This window comes from Callithrix jacchus, chromosome 1 (assembly GCF_049354715.1).
Source record: "Callithrix jacchus isolate 240 chromosome 1, calJac240_pri, whole genome shotgun sequence".
In the NCBI taxonomy this organism is placed as follows: domain Eukaryota; kingdom Metazoa; phylum Chordata; class Mammalia; order Primates; family Cebidae; genus Callithrix; species Callithrix jacchus.
Window position 1 is genome coordinate 42,455,888 of NC_133502.1, and position 19,526 is coordinate 42,475,413.

Genomic DNA, 19,526 nt, shown 5'->3' on the forward strand with positions numbered 1-19,526 from the left:
ACTTTAAAATTAGTAAGTAATCCGTGAAGAGATACTTTGTGTAAGTATCTTATTCCCTAACATACTTACATTAGATAGTTTTAGATTCCAATGATCATTCTGAATCAATATTACTATGCAGCTACAAAATGGTCATTCTTACATGCACATACATTTGTTGGCTGGCATTCAATTGTAAAGATCCTCTTTCCCAAAAAGGATATAAATATTACCACTGAACTGTACACTTAAAAATGGTAAAGATGATATATTAAAAAAATTTAAGATCCTCTTTCTGTATTTATTATTAGCCTGTACTTATAAATTCTTACTCCATTCGATGAGCTGTAATTCATTATTGTCAATATTTATTTTGATATTCAGGTTTGCTATATTTAGCCAGTTGGCACCTCTTTAAACTGGTTGTTGCGGTGTTGAATTGGAATTTGAAGTATCAATGTGGGTTGGACATGGTGGCTCAGGCCTGTAATCCCAGCACTTTGGGAGGCTGAGGCAGGCAGATCACGTGAGGTCAGGAGTTTGAGACTAGCCTGGCCAACCATGGCCAACATGGTGAAACCATGTTTCTACTAAAAAAAAAAAAAAAAATACAAAAAAATTAGCCAGTCATGCCTGTAGTGGTGCATGCCTGTAGTCCCAGCTACTTGGGAGGCTGAGGCAGGAGAATCTCTTGAACTTGGGAGGCTGAGTTTGCAGTGAGCCAACATTGCGACAGTGCACACCAGCCTGGGCGACAAAGTGAGACTCCGTCTCAAAAAAAAAATCAGTATGATGTCATCTACAGTGTGTTAAGCCTCCTCCCCCTTCTCCCTCCACTGTCTCTACCAACTGAAGGGCCTAGAAATAATGGCCAATGTAGCCATGACCACAACACCCAAATCTTAATTTCTAAATAGGATTCCCCACTAAGAGATCAAGACTCCTTAGACAAAGAGCTGAGGCAATGAAATTACAAAACAAACAAAAACCAAAACTAGGAACATTACGTTATGCCAGAAAATAAGGGACAGCTAAATAAAAAGATACATTCATATCTAATTTAATGATTTTACCTGCTACATAAAATTATATTGCAGAAGAAATCTCAATTTATCTTCCATTCTGCTACTGAAAAGCATTTGAATTTCTTCTAATAATGACACAATTAACATCCATACAACTGTTCCCTTTTGTATATTTGTGAGACTTTAACCAGGGCATAAAAGTACTTTTTTTTCTTCACTTTATCTTATATTTCATGACCTGTCTATGTTTTTAAACTCATTCATGGCCGGGCGCGGTGGCTCAAGCCTGTAATCCCAGCACTTTGGGAGGCCGAGGCGGGTGGATCACGAGGTCAAGAGATCGAGACCATCCTGGTCAACATGGTGAAACCCCGTCTCCACTAAAAATTACAAAAAATTAGCTGGGCATGGTGGCGCGTGCCTGTAATCCCAGCTACTCAGGAGGCTGAGGCAGGAGAATTGCCTGAACCCAGGGGGCGGAGGTTGCGGTGAGCCGAGATTGCGCCATTGCACTCCAGCCTGGGTAACAAGAGCGAAACTCCGTCTCAAAAAAAAAAAAAAAAAAACAAACAAACAAACAAAAAAAACTCATTCATTCTACTCAGTGAACCAAAAAGGGTCATAATTTGAGTCCTTCTTTCTTGTTTTGCTATTCCATTCCTAGCCATAAAGATGCTTATCATGCATTTTGATCAAGGCTATATTTTTCTTTTCTAAGTTTTTATTATCATAAATGAAAACATATGTAAAAACAGAGATGATATAATAACACCCACGCTCCCATCACCTAACTTCAATAATGATCAACTCATGACTCATCTTGTTTCATTCATCATTCACGGCCCTGGTGGATTATTCTGATGACTATGTTTTTAGTTTTCTCTTTTTATATTGTATCCGTCATTGCTATAGACTTACAGTGGAAAAGGGGACATCAAAATACCAACTAGTATCATCTTACCATCACTATTTATTTCATTTTTATTTTTATTTTATATTTTTAAGAGATGGGGTTTCACTCTGTCACCAGGCTGGAATGCAGTGGCATGATCACAGCTCACTGTAGTCTTGAACTCCTGGGCTTAAGCAGTCCTCCCACCTCAACCTCCCAAGTACCTGGGATTAAAGGCATGTGCCCCTATGATCTGTACTTCATTTTTAAATGCTTGTTTTAAACTCCAGCTTTATTCCAGAGCCCACTGACCACAGCTCTCATGGATTTAAAGCTCCAATAATTATCACATTTTGGCATAATGCTAATACATAGTAAGACATACTATGTGTCAGTCATAATGGGAATAGAAATGCCAATCTCCTATCCACAAATATTTGCAAATTCACATATTATGTAATTTATAATTAAAATTACGCAATTTAAAGAATTTAAGAATTATTTCAGGTGGAGTGAACAATTAAGATAAAAGGTCATTCCATTTATATTACAAATACAGTACATATACAAGTAAAGGCTTTCATAAATATTTATTTGATCTTAGATTATATAGTGCAGTTATCCAGATTAGCAACATCTCATAAATGATGAAACTTAAGCTTGCAAAGAAGAGAGATTTATCGAGGGACATACAGCTAAGTAGTGGCTCATTAAATTATTGAACAAACAACAAAAAAGAATATTCCAGTTAAACAAAGATATTTGCTATAGCTTCTTAGTAGCAAATATTAGGAAATACATTCTCAGAAAGTGTTTTTTTTTTTTTTAAAGTGTATCTTTTGTCAGGAAGGAACAGCTGAAAAAAACTTCAGAGAAAAATGTAAGTATTTACATTGATTCCATTACATAAAAATAATCATCAAGTAACATTGAAAAAATATTTGCACATGTGATTTTACTGGGTTCCTATCTTTGTTTACATTTTAAGACAGCAGTGACATCTAAATAAAACAAAAACAATCAATATAAAAATTCAGTATAAACCCAACAAACTGCCAAAACTGCATGCATTTGTGCAAAGAAGAATAAGGTAAAAGTAAAATTAACAATTGGTTGTTGGTAAAAACTCAGGTGACTCTGATGCAAGCTAAAGTGAAAAACTACTAGAGCAGCCATTTTAACTGCTTACCTCTTGACTTTATCATAGTTCTCTTGACGGTAGTCACCTTGCTGAATTAACTGTTTTGTGTCTGCTAATTCTAAGGCCAAACGTTGACATCTAATTTGAACTTCTGAGTAGTTTTTTCGATCTTCCTCATATGTCTATAAATCAAAGGAATAATAACACATTTCAGACTAAACACTTAACATAGTTGATTAAATTCTGTATTAAAGTCTTTTGTCAAGCTGTGATTGTCCTTGTAATTAAACAACAACAATAAAAATCCTCGATTTTTAAATTTAGTAAATTTTTCCTACTCAAAGGCAAGAGATATTAAATTCAGAGTGGTTTGTAAACTCAGTTGTTTAAAACCTAAACTGTTTTTCAAATAAAAAAATACAATCACTATGTTTTGGTTACTAGACTAAAATATAAAATGACTACAAATATTAAATAAATTTCTAAAAATATTTACTGAGTTACTATCAAATGCTAAAGATACAGAAGTGAATAAAACGCACTTCCCGTTCTTGAGAAGTTTATCCAGTTCCAATCTTGACATTCAGCAAAAAAAAGAAAAAAAATCGTGTGACCCTTGAAACACATCTTTACATTGTTCTTCCCTCTATCTTCTCGCCCTGCCAGTAGCACATAAGAAAGGGATTAAGGGATTGCTGATATGGGAAGAGCAGTGAACGTAAAAACCTTAAAGTTGGTCACAAGGTTCTTTAGAATCTGGTACTGCTTACTACAAGCCTCATTTCTCACTATTCCTAATAGTCACAATTCACCTTGCAACCCTAATGAGAATCTGAAGTTCTCTGAACCCACCAATGCTGCTTCTAACCTGTTCCCACTGCCTGAATACCTGCATAAAATCTAAATGCTTGTCTCCTTCACAGCATTGATCTCACTGTATCATTACCATCGGATTAGTTTTCTATCGCACCAGAGTGTAAACATCTTAAAGGCAGGGACTTTGTCTTGCTCAATGCTGGACCTCCACCACTTTAAACATTACCAGGTATATAAGAATGAAATAAAAGCTAACAAAGAAATAATTAAATATGAAAATGGGGACAAGAAGAAGGAGACAGGTACTAAATTCCTCCTTATTTTCCTTCTTTGAACTCATCAAATTTTGCGACCAACCATCAACCCCGCCTTCAGAAGCTGGCATGTTAAATGCATCCTGTGTTAAGTCATTATTGCTTAAGTAGCTGACCAGCTACTTGCACACATACTGCACACATACTGACTAGATCATTTCCATGTGACTGGTCCCGGATTAGGCACTATAGATACAAAGACAAGTAAGATAGTTTTGTCCTTTTTAAACTATTAAATATAATTTTGATATTTTAGTCCCCAAATTTATATCAAAGGGCTATTTGAGAGAATTATGGAAAAGCCATATTCAGTGTATGTTGCTTTGGTATGGTATCATGTTCTTCCACACTGAAGTTTTCCATGAGAATGGAATGTTACTATGGTATTTATTATGGGATTACCTGAAGAATCATCAAATATATCATTTCAGACCTAAATCCTACAAGAATCTTTAGTTCTTCTGAAGAATGCTTTATCCTTCTAAACACCATTAATCATGCAACCGTTTAGAAGAGGGTATAATGTTATGGGTAGGAAGGCAAGCTCCAGAATTCAACTGTCTAAAATTGAATTCCTACAGTAAGACTCTCTGGGCAGGTTAGTTTACCTCTCCATTCTGGTGTCCTACCTCATAGTTCTTGTGAAGCTTATATCAAGTTATACATGTAAAGTGCTTATAAAAATGCCTAACATGTAGTAAATGCTGATTAACTATAAATATTGTTATAATGCTTCCTCTTTGCTCTGGCTTACAAAGAGATCACAGACAATTAACAGTTCAACTTTATTAATTGCACAAACACCATGACAAGATTTGTAGGGACAGAAACACAAGGAATGTAAACATTAAAGGATGGGCAAAAAACAGGGATCCCCAAAAACCCAAAAAAGTATTAGCAGAAACAACCAATAAACCAGGGTGTGTGTCAGGAAGAACAGTAGAAGACAGTGCTTTGAAGTAGTCAGTAACTTTGAGAAACACTACTTATTGGTACGAAGAAATACTACCGAGAAAAAACAAAGAGCCTTTCAAGTATTCAGGGGTAGGGGCAGAAGGTAGAGTGCCAGGGACTAAAACAAATATGTATAAATACTCAGTATGCCCCTGTTTTTGGCTATTTTATATACATTGTCTGACTTAATAAATTTATGATGGGATATAAAAATTATCCTCAGTTTCACAGATGAAAAAAACTGAGGCCTGGAAAGTCTCAGAGCGCATAAATAGTAGAGTGAGGACTCCAATTTAAGTTTGTCAAATACCAATCAGTCGAAAACTCTTTCTACAGCTTAATAGTAAAAGGGGAGAAAGTGCAGTAGTTAGAGAAGAAAATAGGGCCAATGAAGGTTTTAAAAGATGAAACAAGCTTGACAATATTCAAATATTGACGGGAAACAACTAACAGCAAAAGATGAATTACTGTTGGAGAAAAGGGGCTGCATTCAGGAGAATGAAGCATAATCTTGAATAAGGCTACAGGAGATGGGATCCACAGTTTAGATGTGGAGATTAGTCTTAGATCTGAAGCCGTGTTCATCAAGGCAGACTTTTTTCCAGCTGATACAGAGTATTAACAACTTGAATATTTTAGATAGCTCTTATCAATTTGCTACAGGCCACAGCCTACTCTTACCCTAAGGCTTCACAAATTTATATTATCCACCTGGTTTCTAGAGGCATATGACTTTTTCACCCCTTGAGGGTAAGACTCTTTCCATTACAAACAGCAAGAACAAACAAACCAGAATGAGTGCAGATGTGAGTAGATTTGGTGGCAGGACAAAGTTCTCATCTGAGGATTTCCATTTTCTCTGTGAAATGAAACACTAAGTCATCTACTGAGAGTGACAAGAAACATGGAAAACTGGAGATGTTAAGCAGAGTGGTTGGTTCCCTTAAGTAACCTCTGTGAAAAATGAGAGAACTAGAAATAATAGAATTACAACCATTTAAGGCTGGTAACAATAAACTGACAGTGCTTGTTACTGCTTGTGTGATTTTTGCCAGTAGTGCTCAGTTAGGAAAATAAAGAGTTGAGAGTTTCTCAGTCTGGTTTGAAGACTGAAAACATAATGGTGAGGGGAAAAAAAAATAAATCTAGGAAAGAATTGATAAAGAAATAAATTATATGGGTTGGAAATTTTATTAAGGACAGGTTGAAAGCCATGATGGGAAAACATAAAAACACAGGAAACAGGATGTTCAGTGGATCAAAGTGAATTGATAACTTCAGAAGTAAATTGGTTCTGGGGACCAAATCTGGGCTATAAGACTGAGTGTTAAAATGGAAAAAAGGCAAATCACTAGAGATGAGATCAATAAAATTCAAGGCCAAGGCTACAGATGAATTAATCACAGAAGTAACCTAGGTAGCAGCTGAAGTGGAAAGGAAGACTAAATCTAGAGCTTTATTGAAGCTCTAAACTTTAGACGGCTTTCACTAAACAAAGAGAAATGTCCCAGTAGTCTGAAAATGAGGAAGACTATAAGGTGGGGTTATCCAGATGATGAGTTCCCAAAGAAGTAGTGTTTTCTGTGAGTGCAACTGCAAAGATCTAAAAAGGTAAAGATCTGACCCTGAAATATGTAGACTATTTCAGGATATTCAGAGAGTAGTTCCATGGGAGAATAAATATAGTGCATATTATTAATATTATATATATAGCATATATGTCATATATGTTTTTATATATCCAGACATTTTTAAAAAATATAAATACCATATGCAAGTATAAACAATCAAGTATAAGTGCAGTATAGGAATGTATACATTCGACTAGCCCTTTATTTACATTTTTTCAACCGGAAAATTTCCCCTTAAATAAAATTATTACTTTTGTATTGTGAATTTTAAAATCTCCTGCACTTATTGTTAGCAATTAAAATACAGTAAGACATAACCCTAGAAACAGGAAAAGTAGCATCTGCCTTCAAAATAAACCCATGTCTGTGTAGAACCATGATTAAAGCTATAGAGAGCAGAAAAGACTGTTTTGTATTCCCCTCTGCATCCTTCCATGTCTTGAGCTCAGCATCCATTTTTGTGAGAAGACTAAGCTTTGGCTCTAAGCTAGAGTTTATCCTATTTTTTCACAACGTGTGATTCTTACCTGTCAGAAAATGCACCATATGTGCTATAAGGAGCTGTTACTTGTCTCCCACATCATAAGGAAAAATTTAAGGAAGTTTTCTATGATCCTAGTAACTAATACTCTGCCTATATATAGAATAGTTGCAATTAATGTCTGTGGAAGAGGAGGAACAAAAGAGGACATTAAATAGATTAAACAAAAGCAGCAAAAAAGGTAAACTTTTCAAACATAAAGAAATAGACACACAAAATTTCCATTTATCAGCCCTTTCTAACAGAAAATTTCTATGTACTAGTAAATGTGCCAATAGCCAAGTATAAATTTCCATTCTCAATAAAACACAATTACTATGAATATAATAAATTTCTGAGCTTCCTTTTAAGTCTTTCATCTCTCACATAATGTAAACTGAGAATAGTAACCTATGTCTCAAAATAAATATTTAATAAATGAAGATCTCCTGCCCGTGTAGAGATAGGACAACTAAAGAAACTGGAAATAGGATATAGTGACATTTACCTTAAGGTTCAAATCTGAAACAGTTTACATTGAACAGTTCAGCGAATGGTAAGAAATGGTTGGCTATTCTGGAAAAGTGAGAATTCACTTGTTTGAATTCCCACAAGTTTCATTTTTAATAATCTAATCTAAGCAACTAAATACTGAAAAGAACAAGAAACCTAATTAAACTTTAACTGCTATAGGCTGTCCCTTTAAGTCACAATGAAGTCTGTTTTGCTGCCAGAGACAACTCTTGCCATTAAGATCTTTGAGAAATTAAAAAAAAAAATCTTTCTAACTTCTAAAGACAAGAATGGAAGTAGTAAAGTCTGCTATGCATTAAAATGAAAATCTTAATTACTGTTACATGCTAAATTTTCAATTATATCTATTTGAATAAATGGAATTCAAACAAAAATTTAAGCCTTTTTTTAAAAAAAGAAAAAAGACTCAGTAATTTTTTTTGAGACAGGATCTCACTCTGTTGCCCAAGCTGGAGTGCAGTGGCACAACCTCGGCTCACTGCAGCCTCAACCTCCTGAGCTCAGATGATCCTCCCACCTCAGCCTCCTGAGTAGCTGGGACTACAGGCACGCCACCACACCCAGTTTTTTTTATTTTTAGTAGAGACAGGGTTTTGCCATGTTGCCCAGACTAGTCTTGAACTCCTGGACTCAAGCAGTCTGCCAGCCTTAGCCTCCCAATGTGCTGGGATTACAGCCTCCCAAAGGGGGATTATAGGTGTGAGCCATCACACTGAGCAAAACTCAAGAATGAAGAAAGGTAACTTTCATCACATGCAGTGAACCTTAGAATGGAATAAGAAATATGGGTTCATATTCTGTCTTTCCTCTTTTTGCTCTAGCAAGTGAACTTCTCTGGACTTATCTGATGCTTCTGCAGAGTGAGTACATTAACTGATTCATTGGCTCATTTATTTGTATGTGCTTATTACTGTACTAAATACTTTACTACTAGTATGATGACATGACTCCGTAGCTCACGGATCTAGCAGACCCAATCACTGCAAAATGCTACACTGATGTATGAGGAGGCAATTTTTATAATCAACATTTTATTCAGTAAACCACTGTAACAAATTTAGAATACTGGCTTCTCAACAAGTATTGGCACAAATATGATCTAGCCAAACAAATTTCAGTCTTAATGTTAAAGATACCAAGTTGCTCAATTATCTTAAAAATATCACTTATTAACTTCCAAATTTAAGTTTATCAATGCAAGAAAAGTATGGTTTCCCAGACCTTTGAGTAATTGAGATAAGCCTTAGTAGTATTAACAGTGTGATGGTACATGCCTATAATCTCAGCTACTCAAGAGGCTGACATGGGAGAATGGCTTACACACTCTAGCCTGGATGACAGAGTGAGACCTTGTCTCAAAAAATAGATAAATAAAAATTAAAAAGCATTAACAAAGGCGATAGAAAGGATAAAGTCACATACCACACTTCTTCCTTCCAACACCCCCTGCAAATTATCAGAAAAAAATGAGAATATAACTTAACTATATTTGATTAATATATTAATCACAAAAATTGCTATTTTAATGAGCTTATCTTACTTAAGGTATGATGCTTCCATGTTCCAAGATTTTATAGTTTTCTTCATATGAATCAATTTCTTTTCTTGCTAGAGATGGATGTGGCAGAAAATATTTCATTCAAAAGAAAGGTAACAAACTAAAATGAAAAAGCTATAAAATCTTAAGTGTTCAACACTAATTGCTGTTGCATCTCATATGCTCATACTTTCATAAAGCTATTCGCCTTTAACTTGCTGATGCAATGGATTCTTCTTTCTGTCCTGGAATATACTTTGTTTAATCATAAAGCATTATTCTTTTAATACAAAGGCCAGAATTCATTTGTTAACATTTTATTTCAAAGTTTTACATCTGTAGTAATAGGTAAAATTGGCCTACATGCTTTATTTTATTTAGCTGTTGTATTCACTTTCTCAGAACTTGCTTTTTAAATAGCCTAGTATAGTAGAAGTAAGTGAAATGAGCTGTCTTTAGAGAAATCAACTGTGAACCCATTTGTGGTAATCCATCTGTGAACCTGTTGGTAATTTTATCAGTTGTACACTTTTACTCCTTTTTGTAATAACTCTATGGTAACTGTTCTATTCAAGTTCTCACTTCTGTCAATTTTAGTAATCTATATTTTGCTGGCACAGTTCACTTTCCTTTGTTTTCAAGCTTACTGCCACAGAACTGTATGTAATGTATTTTCTTTTACTTCATGTCAGTTAATTCCAAACACCTTACTTCTATTCCTCTTTTTCCAGCTTTCTCAACATGGGTACTACATGATTTTTTTTTCATCTTTTTTTAAATAATGAAGGCATTTCAAGGCTATAGATTTTCCTCTGGCATAGCTTTAAATGTATCTCAAGAATTCTGATAAAAAAGTTTTCGTTTTCATTGCTTTCTTATTTCAGTTTTTCTTTCCTCTTTGATCCAAAAGATAAGTTTCTAATTGCCAAGTAAGTTTACTCCTCCTCACCTTTTATTTCTGGTTTCACTAAATTATGATATAAATAAAAACTATATAATCTGTACTTAAAATTTATTATATAATTTTTTACTTAAAAATTATTTAAATAATGTTTCAATCTTTTTTTTTTTTTTTTTTTTTTTTTGGAGACGGAGTCTTGCTCTGTCACCTATGCTGGAGTGCAATGGTGATCTTGGCTCATTGCAACCTCCATCTCCCGGGTTCAAGTGATTCTCCTGCCTCAGCCTCCCAAGCAGTTGGAATTATAGGCGCTTGCCACTATGCCTGGCTGATTTTTGTATTTTTAGTAGAGACAGGGTTTACCATGTTGGCCAGGTTGGTCTCAAACTCTTGACCTCAGTTGATCTACCTGCCTAGTCTTCACAGAGTGCTGGGATTACAGGCATGAGCCACCGCACCTAGCCCATTTTTCAATCTTTATCAATTCGCATTAAGCATATTTCCTATAAACAAATAGAGCTGGTCTTGGTTTGAAAGTCAATATGAGAGTGTCTTTCTTCTTAACAGAACACTGTACATCCATTCCCTCAGCTTTCCTGAGGCAAAGGAGACTTGATCCACTTTATTTGGGGTGAGGATGAAGAGAGTAATCCATAGATTTTTATAGGCTGGGCTCTGCCAACAATCTGTTCTGCTCTTGCTTAAGGCTCTCTCACACTATTTCTAGGCTTTCACTCAGACCAGGGGAGAGAAACCTCAAATTCTGGTAGCCTATCTCCAACATGGTCTCTATCAATTTCTTCCCTTGCATGTGGGAAGCTATTTTCTGATTGATAAGTGGGGCTATTTCTCTTAATGATCCGCTTAACCAACAGAATGTGGGAGAAGCCATTTTCTGGGATTTTGAGCTTATTTCCTAAGAAGTTTTTAAGTTTTGCCTGTTTCGTGAATGCTTGCTTTGGAGGTGGCCAGGTGCCATGCCCTGAGACTACCATGTTGAAGGATACCTTGACTAATCGCACAAAGAGGCCACGTGAAAGCGAGTGATGTTTTGGTCCTACCATCCTGGCTCCAAACTGGTGACTAAAGAAGGCTTCAGATGACCCCAGTATCAGTGAGGTAAGAAAAATTCAGCTGAACCTATCAACCTTCAGAGCTGTGACAAATAATAAATTATTTTGACACAGCAAGTTTTAGGGTGATTTGTTATGCAGCAATATGTAACTGGAACACTAGCTTTCCCAAAGCCCAAGACATCAACTCAGATCTAGCTGCCTGCCAGAAGATAGCTGAGAGAGAGATAATTTGAATTGGAAAAGAAAGAAAAAATGAAATGCATTCCCATTTTCATCCCCTAGAATCCTTTTATTTCCTCCTTTCAACTAAGCCTAAACAGCAATGTTTATTCTATTCAGTAGTTAATGTTAACTACATAATTTAACCTTAAAATAGTAAAAGTAGGAGTTCATTTAGTTTTGAGTTTGGCATGACTATGCTTAGTAGTGTGATGACTATATTGGCACCATTTTTCTCAATTTGAACTGTGAAACTTTTATTCATACAGGGATCCACGACAGCACCTGGCATTTATTTGGCTGAAATACCTATCTTACAAATGAAGTTGATGGCTATCTCCTTTTTCTTTTCTTATTTGACTCTTTTTTTTTTTTTTTGAGGTAGAGTTTAACTCTGTCACACAGGCTGGAGTGTAGTGGTGCAATCTTGGCTCACTGCAACCTCTGCTCCCCAACCCCAGGCTCAAGCAATCTTCCTAGCTGGGACCACAGATGTGTGCCACCACACCTGGGTAAGTTTTTGTTTTTGGTAGTTTTTTTGTTTGAGACAGGGTCTCATTCTGTTGTCCAGGCTGGAGTGCAGTGGCACGATCTTGGCTCACCGCAACCTCCGTGTCCCAGGTTCAAGTGATTCTCTCACCTCAGCATCCCGAGTAGCTGGGAATACAGACATGTGCCACCACCACCCAGCTAATTTTTGTATTTTTTGGTAGAGATAGGGTTTCACCATATTGGCCAGGGTGGAGTTTTTATAGTTTTGGTAGAGACAGTTTTCACCAGGTTGGCCAGGGTGGTCTCAAACTCCTGAGCTCAAGCAATCCTCTCGCCTCCGCTTCCCAAGATGCTGGGATTACAGCTGTGAGCTACCATGCCTGGACAGTTGACTGCTATTTCTCAAACTGTCATTTGTGGTGCTAATGCCATGACAAAATTAAATGCAAACATGGGCAATGACATAAAAGTGACAGTACTCTACTATAAATTATTCATCCAGATGAACCATCATATGCATCTATTAATTTTTGAGGTCATTATAAAAAAATTAAATCATAAAATTAAAAATGATCAAAAAGAACTCTTAGATACTCCAAAACAAATCTGTAGAATCTGGCTTAAGAAACACTATGTATATGAACAGAACGAAGTTATCACGGTAGCTCTGGATTTAAGCCAAGGTATCTGGTAAGGTCCCTCCTGAGGTTTCACCTGACATAATGTAGTGATACACCCTTTTGGCCACTGGGGTTCAAAATTTCATCTCAAACTCCTCAAAAACTGCCCCTAAAATTTCAAAGTTCCTGGATTTACTAAAGATTATAAACACAGTAGCAAATGAAAAAAAAATTATTACTCTTTAAAAGGTTATGTCTCTTCATACAGCTTGTATAAAACAATCAGCTAAATGAAGCTTCTTCCTGATAATGTCATATTTAAACTGCATTCATTTAGCTTGCCCATGAATTTTTTTGCCTCATGCACTTTTATCTGTAAGTCATTTGTATTATTTGCAAAAACTCAACAGGTTTGTGAAGAACCAATTTTTTTTCTTTTTTTTTTTTTTGTTATTGCATTTTAGGTACATGTGAAGAACATCCAAGACTGTTGCATGGATACACACATGGCAGTGTGATATGCTGCCTTCCTCCCCATCATCTATATCTGGCATTTCTCCCCATGCTATCTCTTCCCAACTTCCCTCCTCCCCGCTGTCCCTCCCCTATTTCCCCCTGAAAGATCCCAGTGTGTGATGCTACCCTCCCTGTATCCATGTGTTCTCATTGTTCAATACCCACCATGAGTGAGAACATGTGGTGTTTGATTTTCTGTTCTGTGTCAGTTTGCTGAGAATGATGGTTTCCAGGTTCATCCATGTCCCTACAAAGGACATGAACTCATTGGTTTTCATGGCTGCATAGTATTCCATGGTGTATATGTGCCACATTTTCCCTGCCCAGTCTATCATCGATGGGCATTTGGGTTGGGAAGAACCAATTCTTTAAAGGTTGTAGAGGTATAAGCAAGAGATGGGTTTTAGTAAGTCCAAGTTGTAATGCAGTAGTGTATGACCCCAATTATATTCTTGAATATACTAAATATGATAAAACACATTAATTTTATATTGGAGGCAAGGGATGGCATTAATATGTAAATTTCTCTCTCTTTTTTTTTTTGAGATGGAGTCTCGATCTGTCATCTAGGCTGGGGAGCAATGGCACAATCTTGGCTCACTGCACCCTTGCCTCCTGGGTTCAAGTTATTCTCCTGCCTCAGCCTCCCAAGTAGCTGGGATTACAGGTATGTGCCACCATGCCCAGCTAATTTTTGTATTTTTAGTAGAGAAGGGGTTTAACCATGTTTAGGCTGGTATCAAACTCCTGACCTCAGGTGATCCACCCACCTTGGCCTCCCACTCAGAGTGCTGGGGTGACAGGCATGAGCCACGGCACTCAGCCAATATATAAATTTCAAATCGTGAAATTTAATTAAGAATTCAAAGTTTTGTTTGTTTGTTTGTTTTACCTCAATCAATAAGTTAACAAAAAATAACTTTAAAAAATGATTTGTGGTCATGGTCCATGAACCCGCCACATTAGAATCTTGGGCTGTTTATTTAAAATTGAGTTTCTTAGTTCAACCTCAGACCAAAACAGAACCCATGTATGTGGCTATGAATCTAAATTTTAAGCAGTGCTTAAATTTAAATTTAATATAAAGAGACAAATTTATCATTGTTTACTAATAAATTTGTTAAGCAATCTAGGATGATTATAACTGATGGGTATCATCATAACTATGCACCTTATAAAAAAACTTGAAGCTCATTACTTGGACAAGATAAAAAGAAATCTTAGAAAACAGTTAATACCCCCTAAAATATAAAAACTTTAATAAAGAAATACATTTCATCAATGAAGTAACTTATTTTCATACAAATAAAATTAACTGAATTACTTACATATGAACACTTAAGATGAACCTTAAGAAAATCTTGCAGAATTTTTTAAAGAATGTAACTATGTTTCTAAACAAGGAAGTAATCTTGACAAAACTCTTCTTGCTTCCTAGTTACCAAAGTTCTCATAAGAGAAAAATATTTCACCATTTCCTCATGAAATTTAATCGCTTTATTAAGCTATTAACACCTTACACTGTATCCCTAACCTTACAACCTTTTGAAATGAAAAAGCATGCTGAACTAACTCTATAATAAAAGAGCAACATATAGCTTAGTTGCATGTGATCAACCAAAATTTTGACCTGCTAATAGAGAAAATTCATAAGTAGGAGATAAAGTTATCTATAAGTACTTTTATAAACATAAAGTACCAAGCACAAGATCATATACATAATACAGCTCAAAATATGCCAGAATTAAAACATTACTCACACTTGTAAATAAACTCCAGACGAATTAAAAGATAAGCCATATTTTACAATGTTATAATAGTATCTAGACATTATTTCCAAATAACTAAAGATCTGGAAAAAATTACAAAGGAATATCCCAGAAATCCACTAAAACTGACACTTTAAAAAGAGCTACTTCTTTTTAAAGGTCAAGAATCACATTCTGGCCAGGAAAGGCGGCTCATGCCCGTAATCCCAGCACTTTGGGAGGCCGAGGCGGGTGGATCACGAGGTCAAGATATAGAGACCATCCTGGTCAACATCGTGAAACCCCGTCTCTACTAAAAAGATACAAAAAATTAGCTGGGCATGGTGGCACGTGCCTGTAATCCCAGCTACTCGGGAGGCTGAGGCAGGAGAATTGCCTGAACCCAGGAGGCGGAGGTTGCGGTGAGCCGAGATCGCGCCATTGTACTCCAGCCTGGGTAACAAGAGCGAAACTCCGTCTCAAAAAAAAAAAATCACATTCTATTAAACTTCTAAAACAGTTTTCGTCTCATATGAACAAAAGCAGAGTCAAATCAACTGTGTAACTGTGCGGCTTTAATGATTTAATGTGGTTTTAACAGAATTTAAAATTCTCAATATTTCTGGTAGGCATAACTATGAAATTAGTGCAATAATTGAGACATCTCTGAATACATATTATGGAACACAAATTTTTGTTTTGATATTCTACTCTCTAAGTTCTAAATATAGTAAATTTTACTAGAAAAAGATCTTACCTGATTGATTGTAGGCATTTTATATGAAATAAACAATATAAATGAAAATAAGCAATAAATGTAAAGCTTTGGGCCTCTAGGTCAAAAATAACCAGATTTTCCACATACCCCCAAACAGGTTTAATTAAAAAAAAAAAAAAAAATGGACATATACTGCCACCAAGTGGCAAAAAAAACTTAAGACCATTTTGGATAAGAAAGAGGCATAAAGTAAAATGGTAAGACTGAGAGTAATTTTTTTTTTTTCAGATTCATGAACTCCCTGTAGAGAACAAACTTTTTAAGTAAAATTGAAAGTTTGTTTTCTTAATTGCTGGTCTCAAAACTCAGGTACCTCAGTTTCTCTTAGTAAACCACTATGGAGTTGTCATTACTACTATCATTTTCAGGATTTAGGTGAGTTTCCTGGTATTTTTTGCTTTTGTTTAATAGCGCTTAGCTTGAGGCCAGTCCCATTCTGTGCCAGGTTAGATGGATCAAGGCGCATTAGAAAATCTTTGGTCCTTCTATGTTGGAGAATCAGAACAGTTTATGGGAACTGAGGCTGCTCTAAATGAGTAGGAAATTTCAGAGACAGTCGGAGGGGGGAAACTGAATTCTGTGGGTAATTTCTGCCTAAGTTGGCTACCCTCTGAACAACACATGTGTAGGACAGACTCTAAGCAGCCCTAGTAAGATCAAAATATTGAACTGAAATTTGAACTGCCCTAGTAAGATCAAAATATTGAACTGAAATTTGAACTGCTGCCCAATAGGCAGAGTACACTATCTGAGTATAGCCAGGTGGATTTCCTCCTAAAACAAAACATCACCACTGTTTAGAGGTACATAAAATGCAGAGTCTCAGCAACATAATAATCACAATGTTCTCATTTACATTTACTTGATGTCGTAAATAAACAATTTTAAGTTACTTGACATCTGAAGAAATAGGAATATGTGACTCATTTCTAAAAGAAAAGACAACAAAGATCAACTCCAAGGTGACCCAGTGTTTGGAATTAGCAGACAAGAATTTTAAAGCTCCAATTTTAATAATTCTCAGTGGTGTAAAGGAAAATATGTTCATAATAAGCAAACAAATGGCAGAGAAATAAAAGCTGTAATAAAGAACCAAAATGAAATTATAGAAGTAAAAAATTCCACACTTAAGCACTCAATCGAAACAAAAACATACGTCCACACACAAAAAAAACAACCATACTCAAATGTTCTCAGCAGCTTTGTTTGTAAAGCCTCTAAATTGGAAATAACTCAAATGCCCATTAACTGGTAAATAACTATAGCCATTTGATGTAATATCACTCAGTAATTAAAAGACAGAATTACTGACAAATGGAAAAAAAAATTCAGTGATAGAGATATTTGGTAAGACACATACAATGAAAATGTTAATTTTGTTTTCTTAATTGCTGGTCTCAAAACTCAGGTACCTCAGTTTCTCTTAGTAAACCACTATGGAGTTGTCATTACTACTATCATTTTCAGGATTTAGGTGAGTTTCCTGGTATTTTTTGCTTTTGTTTAATAGCGCTTAGCTTGAGGCCGAAAGTGATAAATGTACTGTGTCACTGTAAAATTCAAGTTATCTTTGAAAATTTCTATAATAAAATGACAAAAAATTATACTCTGGGGCAGATTTTGAACATGCTAATTTTGGGAATATAAGCTAATTGATAAGTTATTAAAAAGAAAACACATTCATTTATAATCAGTCTACTTATCTTTTGAGACCTTCCTCCAATTTGCCCTACTAGTTTGGTATTCCACTTCTCAGAAAAACTTTACTGTCTATAAACTTGAGACCATACTTTGTGATTCGTCGTCAAGAAATGTATTACATTTTTCTTTTTTGAGATAGAGTCTTGCTCTCTCACCCAGGCTGGAGTGCTGTGGCACAATCTCGGCTCACTGCAACCTCCACCTCCTGGGTTCAAGCGATTCTCCTGCCTTAGCCTCCCCAGTAACTAGGACTATAGGTGTTTGCCACAACACCTGGCTAATTTGTGTATTTTTAGTAGAGACAGCATTTTGCCATGTTAGCCAGGCTGGTCTCGAACTCCTGACATCAGATGATCTCCCTGCTTTGGCTTCTCAAAGTGCTGTGTTACAGGTGTGAGCCACTGCACCTAGCCCAATAAATGTGTTAAAATGTCAAATATTGAATAAGATTGGACTTAACAGTTATATCTGAAGAATATTTATATTTTCATTCTTCATTTAGTTCCTTTTTATTCCTTTTTTTGGGGGGGCGAGCTATTATCCTTTAACTACTAAAGAGAAAACAATTCCCTGAGAATTCATGATAACACTGCTTACAAAGTCTGTCCATTTCTGCCAAGAGGTAGAAGCAATTCAGATATATATTTACAGATGAATAGATTTTTTAAAATGTGGTATATGTACATAATGAAATATGCAACCTTAAAAAAAGAAAAAAAATTCTGTCACATGCTACGACATGGATAAACCTTGAGGACATTATGCTAACTGAAATAAACTAATCACAAAGGGACAAATAAATACTGTAGGGACTTCAACTCATGTGAAGAATCTAAAGTAATAAAAATCACAGAAACAAAGTTAAAAAATGGTTACCAATGACTAGGGGGAGGAACGAGGGAGAATTAGTGTCTAATGGGTACAGTGTTTCAAGATACAAAAGTACTAGAGATCTGTTGTACAACAATGTGACTATACTTAAGACTACTGAATTGTATACATGAAAACGGTTAAACAGTAAATTTAACGTTATGTTTATAATTGTAATTTTTTAAAAGTCTGCCGAGTTTTATTATACAACTCTGTTGACCTTTCCCGGTAGGTTTAACTTGCTTAAGTATTCACTGATCCTAATCTTCATGCATTACGAAAGCTCAGTAAGCATAGAAGTATGCTTTATCAGCTTTCAATTTGGGGGTCCTTAGTTTCTAGAGTCAGGCAGGCAATTTACCAGCTTTCCAGCTACTATACCTACTCCAAGTGTTCTATTTGATAACAATATTATACATGTGCTGCAGATTCAGGTTCACCCTTTAAGTCCCTCAAATTCTTGGATGAATATTATCCAGCCACGTTTTTTTCCCCCAAAGCTTATATTTCATCCAATTTTAAAATTACATAGTCATTAATAAGACTAATGACATATATCTTAAAATGTCAAACCCTTAAATGTGAGTTAAAGAATAAAATATTTGTTGAATCACTGTATGAAAATCTTTTGAATAGTGCCATATGAAAAATTTGAGTCATGTCTTATTAAAAATTAGTAACTTTAGGCTGGGCGCAGTAGCTTACACTTATAATCCCAACACTTTCAGAGGCTGAGGTGGGCAGATCACCTGAGTTCAGGAGATGGATACCAGGCTGGCCAACATGATGAACCTTGTTTCTACTAAAAATACAAAAATTAGCTGGGCATGGTGGTGGGCGCCTGTAATCCCAGCTACTTGGGAGGCTAAGGCAGGAGTATCACTTGAACTCAGGAAGCAGAGGTTGCAGTGAGCCAAGATTGTGCCACATCTCGCTTCAAGTGGGCCATAGGAAAAAAAAAATTTCCCTTAGCCCTTTCTCCCTTGAAGCAGGCCATCAAACCTAGGAAGGTCACTCTCTTTCTCCCTCCTCTCTCCCCTAAGGTAACAGGTGTCCTGCCCTATACCCAATGGGAAAGAATGTCACACAGAGAGGCCAAGAAGAATATGAACAAACAAGCCTTGCTAAATTCTCCCAGTTGATTACCATCAGATCACATTCTTTTGTCTTCTAATCATACTTACGTGTGACTGTCAACAAAAACACATTCTCCCCATGTCTTTTAGTCTTCATTTCTGAAGGTTCCCATGTCATGTAAAATG

General features: G+C 35.8%; 1 protein-coding gene across 8 annotated transcripts in view; it reads right to left on the bottom strand.

Annotated features, from left to right (window-relative positions):
• PIBF1 (progesterone immunomodulatory binding factor 1) overlaps window positions 1-19,526 on the bottom strand; it is a 256,111-nt gene that overhangs the window by 215,350 nt on the left and 21,235 nt on the right. For 5 of the 8 annotated variants that reach the window (XR_013526041.1, XM_078348275.1, XM_078348246.1 and 2 more), the window contains 2 exons: window positions 9,229-9,252; window positions 3,086-3,219 (listed from right to left, as the gene is read on the bottom strand). Coding sequence is in view for 7 of the 8 variants with exons in the window: in XM_078348275.1 (XP_078204401.1) it covers window positions 3,086-3,219; window positions 9,229-9,252 (158 nt within the window). In the remaining variant the exon portion in view is untranslated. The remainder of the gene's footprint in view (window positions 1-3,085; window positions 3,220-9,228; window positions 9,253-19,526) is intronic. The other 3 variants (XM_054252534.2, XM_002742577.6, XM_078348319.1) reach the window with 1 other exon arrangement.